Below are 8,933 nucleotides of genomic sequence, written 5' to 3' on the forward strand. Positions count from 1 at the left end.
GAAGAATATCTATAAGGAATATACTGCCCTTTGCGAATAACTTTATTGGAATGTATAGATGTATTATACAAGTTATAGATGTAAAGGAAAGTATTTTATTCTTTTGCACCAGGAATAATTTTATGAATTCCATTGAATAAGATCCTAACATAAAATCATCATTAAGAATTATTCCTAATATTTGCCTTTATGAAGTGCAAACGTAATCAAGCGTGAATCTTTCCTGAACCGAAAAGAACCGCGGTTGTATTGTTTCGCATCGCTCGTGCGCTATCCATGACATACGTAAGTCGTGACGGCCATTCGTTTGTAAATAAATTCGCTCAAGGCGAGTGGAAGACATCGACATTTCGTTATGTAAACTTCTTAGCAATAAAGACACGGCTATTCCTAATCTGCCGAGATGGCCGAGATATCATTTTCGCGTCTATCGATCGGCCTATCGATGAGCACAAATCAATAAGACTTTATCGCACCCTCACGTCCCCCTCCCGTCTGAACGATAAGCCCGTTGAATCAACTTGCGAAACGGCTCCTCGCTTATTATCATCGTAATGGAATCGAGAAGGAAAGAGGGAGGAAAAGAACAGAAAAATTGCGGCAATGCACTTCGTTGCCTCGTGACAAAAGCGTATTAGCGCGGCCTGATCGAGTTCATCGCAGTTGGCCTTTAAAACGCATTGCGCGCATCGGGTGCACTCTGTCGCGAATGTGCATTGGATTTTTCTTGTGGATTTTCATCACTGCGCCGGAAAATGCAGCGTCCGCTTATACGTTATGTCATCCCAAGCGGAAATGCAGTCTTGCAGCTCAGAAGGATTGTAAAAGTAGTCATGTTATCAGATGTAATTTTGTCTTCAACTTTTTGTCGCAGTTCAACATTCTCTCTAAAACTTTGAAAAAAAAAAAAAAAAAAAAGATGAATTAGAGGATTATAAGAACGTAAACTGAAAGGCAACATTGTTAATCTTCTTGGCCAATCCATAAAATGTAATAAAAATATAACGAGTTATCTAAATCTTATGCAATTAATGAATCTGTAATAATGAAATACTTGAGTTTCGTTCGTGTTTCCAATTACGATACTAACGCCTGCCATTGCATTTTGTACGACAGGATATTGAAACGGTTGGGAGGCTTCTTCGATACGGTCTGACAGCAAAACAAATGTATCTACATTCTACACGCAACAGAAACGATATATCCGGTGTTCCATGCAAATATTTGTAAAAGTTACTTTTGACGTTTTTTACACAAATAATATTTTAACCAAAAATAAATGTGAAATATTAATAGTATAAAAGGAGAAAGGATATAACTGAGATATTCAATATCTCTACTCTTCAAACTGGTATTATGTACTTAATGTAATGTCCATGAAATACTTTAATATTTTGTGAAATAATATTTGCTCAAGCACAAAGTATACTGCAATAAGCAATCGATAAATACTATTAATGAAATAAAATGTTTGTTAATTCTAAAAAAAAAAATATATCTCCTATAAATTAATTTAAACTGGTTTTGAATAAGTTATAATACTGATTTAAGGCAAAAGAGCGTAATACTTCGATTTAATGAATTACTTTATATTTTCGTGATTCACTGCATTTCACGGTAGAGCGCTTAATTTACGTATAACTGTGTGTCATTGTACCCAAACGACAATTGCACAACTTTGGACTTTCGGTCGGTTTAACTCGTTACGTTGTAATTTCAGAAAGTCACAATCAACAACCGGAAAAAAACCTCCGTTCAAATGTTAAATAATATTTAATACAAGAAAAAAATATTTAATACAAGAATTCTTTCCTGTTTTTAATTATAAAATAGCAATTGTTTAAATTTATTCAAATTATATCAATCAAATTTAAAATGTCCTTCACCTACATTCTTCAATTGTTAAAGCTGAAAAACGCTTTCGTACGCTTCCTAATGTAAATATTTCAATCACGCGATCCCACAATTTTATTTTTACATGTCGCACTTGTTGTTAAGAGCAATTTTGCGGATCACCCAATCGTGACACTCGACGACTGGTGTTCGTGTACCTTAGCGAAGAATGCGCATTACATCGCCGTTTGTCAGCGAAAAAGGAGTGAGAAACGGTCAAGATTATGGTGTAAATCCGTTAAATCCAGCTGATGAACGCTCACCGAGAGGCTTGCCTCACTTGTGCACAATTTGCTATACGTAGCTGTTTTACGTATGTCAGCGTGCCTGTAAATAGGCAAAATGACTTAATATGCTATAACTTTCAAGCCCTATCCGTAATGATCTCATCACCTCGTCGCGAAAAATTCTGGACGTCGAAATAATCATATCTATGATATAACTGCCCATTGCAAAATATTATGTTTCAAATTTCAGTTTATGATTCAAAAATTGCATTATATGTATATCTCTGTGTAAAATTGTTGGATTGTTACATAATTTGCTGTTTGTAAAAAATTTGTTAAGATAACAGTGTTCTTATCTAATTTTTAAATGATAAAAAACAGTAAATCTCTTTTTGGTATTATATTCAAATAATATTAAATTATATTGTAATAAACTAAGATTTCCTAAATAAAGAAGCATTAATGAAAAGATAGCTCTACGTACATAAACAGATTTTTTGTCTGTGTAAAAGTATATCATAAAATAAATGTATAAGGAATTTCTCGGAATGGAATAGGCTAGTAATTGTCCGAATATGGTAGGTAGTCTCACGGTAAGAAAAGCGGATTAAGGCATAACAGAGGCTATTGTCCGATGAATTTTAAACCCAAGATTTAATGCACTTTTGCGTTTTATAACGCTAGATTTATGACAGACGAACAGCGTACATGTACTTAATAAAATTTTACATGCCAATTGTATCTTGATTGTAAATTGTAAAATGCTTTGGAAATAATCTTACAGAAAAGAACATAGTTCTCTTTTCTTAATAATTAAATTTACTGAAGATTGTAGTTTCTTTAGGATACATTTTGCAATTTTATTTACGAGTTGTGCTTATCCATTGTTAATATTAATTTGCGTCAACTTATACAGTACATGTAACGCTACATGTGCAAGTAAAAACTTTCGGAAGAATATATATGTATATATTATCCAAGACAACTAATATTACATGTATCTAGTATTAAATATAAAAATATTTAATAACAATGCAAGATATATATATATGTGTATATATATATATTGTATATAAATATCTAGTAACTAATGATACATTCAGATACATGTATAGATAATATCATTGATAATATTAGACAACTTTATATATAGATAGTATTTATTAATGATTTTATTTATAATTATTAGCATTATAATATATCCATATATATAATATTAATTATTTGCATTTCGAATAGACGTAATTGATTTGCCGAAACAATTCGCGTTTATTATAACGTGATGTAAAGATACCGCAATTATTAATAGTATCGGGCTAAAATTAGACTACTCCAATTATCGTTTAATTATATAATTAATTATCAGTGAGATAAAAAATTATTTGATTAATCAAATACACGGTGTAGTCCTAAAATTTTGTCGAAAAGTTTGTTATAATGAATACTGTGGAGAATAAAATATTTACAATAAACCTTTAAATAACTAAATCTTTATAAATTTTTAAAATAGATCTTCTACAATACTTCTCTAGCTATTAATACTTTATTATAAGAAACTTTCTGAGATCAAGCCTGTTATATATACACACAAAAGTTCGTTTCAACTCAAGTTTCATTAATACTCAGTTAACGACGGAATTGCTCCACTGTCGTCCATATAAAAACCTGATTGCATCAATTTTAAAATTTTTCATTCGCACTTAACTGCGGAAACTCAATGTGAGAGAATTTCGACTCGATGTGATAACAACGAACGTTCGTTGCAAACGTTCGTTCCCGAAAGATCGTTCGCACGGACATCCGGTTCGTTCACAGTCAGGTCGACTGTGACGAAGATCGAGTCGGAGTAGGAATACGGCAATGATCGAATCGGTCGGTCACGCTGCGCTCCGTGTTACGTTAATATTTTGACTTGCAACATGTAGGATTCTGGAGAGACAGCGGCGTGCCGGTGGTTTCCGACGAAGCCGGTCCTCGCCGGTGTATCAGGAATGTCTCGGCGTGTGCGCTCTCGACCCTCCTCCCCCCCCCCTTCGTCCGCCCCGTCGCGACCCAGCCTGACGACGCGACGGCCGACGACGACGTGTCTGACACTCGCGATCGATTCTGTAACCATCGCGGACGCCGGCCCCCAGCGTTTCGCTCGCATTCCTCGTCACGATTGCGCCGATCGAGAAAACGCGAGGAGAATCGGCGAAGATCCGGCGCTAGAAATTCTCCGGATTTCCTCTCGGAGTCGCGCACCTGAATCAATTCTGGAGAGTCCGCATCCGGATCAATGAAGCATCCCGTCTGGAAACCTGTTCGCAAGAAATTTCGCTCCTCGGTCTCTTCCCGTTATCGTCCGGCGGTCGATCGCGTAGACGGTACGAGGCGAATGGTGGCTCTCGTGTATCGCCGGCTTCGTGTCGATTATTGCCGAAATTGATATCTCGCGAAGTCACGATATTATCGCGAGACTCGGCGACGGGAGGGAGGAGGGGGGGGGAGGGGGAAGGAGAAAGAAAGAGCGAACGAAAGAGAAGGAAGAAAAGAGAGAGACGGAGAGAGCGAGAACGATCGGACGAAGGAAGCGCTTGGAAACTTTCCGAGGGTCGGTGTGCTTACGGTAGAAAAAAAAAAGACACTAAAAGGAGCATGACGATCTCTCGGTTCACTCACTTCCTCGCGGCGCATCACTTCCACCTGCAGCCGCCTCTGGTACTCCTCGCACTCGTCCTTGTACTTTTCCATCTCCTCCTTCGTCTGCCGCATCTTCTTCTTGAGCACGTCAAGGAGGGTGCCCTGCACTTGCGCCGACATGCTGGCTAGTAGAGGACCCCGATGTAACGTGTCACGTTAAAACGCCGCGAGTCGGGAGGGCACTGTGCGAGAGAAAGAGGAACACGCTCGGACGCGCGAGCCGGTCCGTCGAGTTCCCACGCGGATTCGGCCGACGGGAGGGCAAGTGATGGACGGTAAGTGACGCGAGGATGCGATCGTGTGTGCCGCGGGTATGTGTATCGTCGATACGACCAGTGTGTAGACGCGCGTGCGAGACAGAGAGAAAGAGTGGGTTTCGTAGGGGTACCCGGAGCTGTCGTGCACTGACGACCACTGGCTGCTGTTGCTGCTGGCGGCCGCCGCCGTTGACTGGAGCGCAAGATGGCCGCCACCGGTTGGTGGCGCGCGTGCGCGCAGCGTCCTTCCGCGCGTCAAGTAGTCCCTCCGGCGGCCCTGCACCTCGCTCCAAGGGCCCCCCCCCCTCCTCCCTGCGTGTCGGTCGAATTTTTTCTTTTTTCTCCCGACGATCTCGCGGATACCGGCCGGACGGCATGTCCGCCAGCGAGCGACAGGGGGACCACGCCTGCACTCGCCTCATCTCGCCGCGCCGCGTCACGCCGGTGGTGCCCCTTCGCAGGCCTACGCTCTGACTTCGCTCGACCGCGGCACAAATCGCGAGGCGCGCGCGTGTGCGCCCGAGTATCGCTACGCCGATCGACGTGTCGCTCTGCGCAAGCCCCGGAAATACCGCGCCCGTCGCGAGCGCGCCCAACCGTTCGAATCGCCGCGCCGATGCCGATTATTCGTACTTTATTTCGAGTCATCTTGTTCACCCTTGTTTTCTGCTTTTTTACCTTTCTTCTTCATCTACAATTTCCGCGATTATAATTTCTTTCATGCGACGATAGAAATGGTCTTAGTCTGGATGAATTATTGTGGAAAGTAACAGTTAAGTGATTTGATTCGATTTTCTAAATGAAATATTCGAATGAGACGCCGCGTTGATCAATTGTCCTTGATTACAAATGTTATCTTGCAATGATAAAGTATTAATATAGATTTGTATACAGGTGTCCTAAAATTCGCAACTCAGAAATACTGTTGAACAGAAATACTGTTGAAAGAAAATTGTTGCAAGAAAGTTTTTGAAAATTAAGTAAAGAGTTTGTAAATTTTTATTTTAAGTTTAATAATTTCTGATAAGAGTTAAAAAAAATATCGTTAATTACAGACTCTACATTTAGATAGTCATCGCACTGAAGTGCGAGTTCATCAGCGCTCACCAATACTACCGTACGCGCGATTGTATATGTGGTTAAATATAGTTTGTAATTGGCTATATTTAAACTCTTATTATCTCAAAAATACTCAGAATAATTTACATATAACGTTTTATTAAACTTTGTGAAAATTATCTTGCTGTAGTATTTTGAGTTGCAAATTTTGAAACACTCTGTGTAATCAATTAATCATTATGTAGATGTGATTCCTGTTTCTGTTAAATTACGATGTAAGGCATTAAAGAAATTGTTTTAACAAATTTTCTATGCAACCATGTTATTATCTTAACGAATTTTAAAACGTTTATTAATTTGCAAATAATTCGTCAAAATTATTAATTGTAATACTTATTTTTATAAAAACATCCCGCTAGTTCCATCAGTTTCAATATTCTTCATTTCATTGTACTTTCAATAATTTCACGTTTTAAATATTTTTTCATAATTTCGCTTTAAGCAAAAAAAGTTTTCGAAAAAAAATAAGATGCATTGATAATTTTTATTCAATTTCAAATAATTTAAGTTTAATAATGTACACCGGTTGAGCTTTAATTTGCATCTACTTCGATCTCAGTGCCTCTCGCGGTCAGTCTGTGAAGCAGAATCGCTCGAATTGCTTCGTCCTTGAAGCGGGAATTTCAAACAGCTGTTCTTCACGATACCCCGAGTCTTTCGCGCTGTAAAAGCACAATCTAATGAGACCACGCACGATCCAATATGTCACGTCGCATGACATTGACATGTATAGCATCCTGTGTTGAATACCTTTTATAAAACGGCTCTCTCTCGCGGAACTATTCACAGGCCTTTAGAAATTATTATAACGCGATAAAGCCATCCCTCTAGTAACGTAATTCTGGTTTATAGGTTGCGCGGTGACCTCACGGCAGATGCGTTTGATATATCCAGCACGTGGCAGCTCGGGTGAGATGACATCTAAATTATATGAGGTTCCTCCACTCGAGAGCAACATCAATACACATCGCCATTATCCAACACATTATAGATACCACCTAATGTATTTATTTGTATACCGATATCTCACACAATGTATAATCCTTTTTTTTATCATACTCTAACGAGATAACGACAAAAAAAAGATAAATAGAAGGAACGTCAATTACAGTCAGATAATTTCCAAGGTTGGAAAAGAAATTTTAGTTATCAAAGAAACAATCATATAAGTTTAATCCTTTTTTTTAACGAAAAACAAATAGGTCAATGTGTTATTGTCTAATTGTATTTAGATAATAACACATTGACCTATTTGTTTTTCGTTAAAAAAAAAAAGGATTAAACTTATATGATTGTTTCTTTGATAATTAAAATTTCTTTTTAAATGTTTGAGAAACATAAATTAATAATATAAACGTTGAATCAACGTTGTTATTATCAAAGCAATTGAAATAAAAGCTGAAATAATCACTAATTATTAATATGAAAAAAGAAATATAATTTATCACTGTGTGTTGATTTTCGGAGATACCCAAAGTATATGAATATGTAAATCAGCAAACTTAAATTGGTACATAACTACAAATAAATTGCAAAGCATACTCTCTAAAATCTAATAGGTATGTAGATTAAATCTCACTTTGAAGAGTGAAATCTCATTTTTGTAATAAACTCTTGTTTAGATTAACTCAATTTTCACTCTTTAAAGTGAAATTCCACTCCAAAGAAGAATTTAGAGAGTATTGAGAATTCATTTTGTATTTCAGAGTCTATCGTTCAGATGCTAAAAATACATACGCTTGATGCATATTAATTTTAATACGATGCACTCGATATTACAGATTGGTTATGATGTTCCTCACGTTTCAATTAGACTGAATATGACGCAAATCTTTCGTCATTGCAGAAACATGCTAAACGCGCGCTAAGTATGGCTGATGTCCGTGCAGTATATACTGAAGTGAATTGCAGAAGGCTGAACATGTTAATAAGCTCGCCAATCGTAACTTTTCTCGCTGCGTTTGTTACAATCGCATATTTCCACGGTACATCAGCGGACGTTGAAACCTTATTGCACTGTTCTATTTCTGAACTCGTTGTGTACAGAGCTCGCAACTCACGATGTACCGTTGATATCTAATTAAACGCGCATGCGATTGCAATTAATCTCTCTTATCGCGATTTATATTTTTGATAAAACAATCCTCGCTTATATTTCACGTAAATTGTATCAGTCTTGATTTAATTTCACATCATTTCTATTAAAAAGAAGAAAATCTTTTCTTTTTCTAAAATATTTCTTGATCGTGACATAATAATAATAATTAATAACAATTAATTTCACGTGGAATAGTTTCGAATGTTATCGCAATGTTAATTTCATAATACTTCACATAAAATTCAAAGATTTCGTTATGTGAATAATAGGTCTTGTCATCGCTTTGCGAAATGTGTGTGTGTGTGTGTGTGTGTGTATTCACACATATGCTGTGAAGTTAAATAAATTCAGTTGATCCTAATTTAACTTTACAAAAATTTTACAGAATGTTTCTTTCAACACGTTAATTCTGATTATAAACTTTATCAATCCAAAATTCCAACAGGAGATATTTACACTTGTTTTCCAAATAACATTCAATCTGGCATTGTTCCAATTGAGAAAATTGTTCTAGCTGCGCTTTTTTCCGATAAATTTTCCACTCCTCTTATCTTGCAATGTAAAAAATATATATAGTCAGATGTTTGATTCCATATATGTATTAGCATCTCAAATATATATCAGCTATAAATTAATTCAGATTGCATAATGGAATTC

At 37.2% G+C, this 8,933-nt stretch overlaps 1 protein-coding gene across 11 annotated transcripts in view; it reads right to left on the reverse strand.

Annotated features, from left to right (window-relative positions):
* Positions 1 to 8,933, reverse strand: part of LOC108755851 (tropomyosin) — a 39,804-nt gene that overhangs the window by 17,924 nt on the left and 12,947 nt on the right. The window contains exon 1 of one of the 11 annotated variants that reach the window (XM_018499184.1): positions 4,782 to 5,240. The exons of 8 other annotated variants lie outside the window; for them this stretch is intronic. In XM_018499184.1, the coding sequence (XP_018354686.1) occupies positions 4,782 to 4,922 (141 nt within the window). In that variant the 5' untranslated portion in view covers positions 4,923 to 5,240. Of the gene's footprint in view, positions 1 to 4,781; positions 5,264 to 8,933 lie in introns of those variants that run through there. 2 more of the 11 variants (XM_018499183.1, XM_018499185.1) reach the window with 2 other exon arrangements.

Source organism: Trachymyrmex septentrionalis, unplaced genomic scaffold (assembly GCF_001594115.1).
Source record: "Trachymyrmex septentrionalis isolate Tsep2-gDNA-1 unplaced genomic scaffold, Tsep1.0 scaffold9, whole genome shotgun sequence".
Classification (NCBI taxonomy): Eukaryota; Metazoa; Arthropoda; class Insecta; order Hymenoptera; family Formicidae; genus Trachymyrmex; species Trachymyrmex septentrionalis.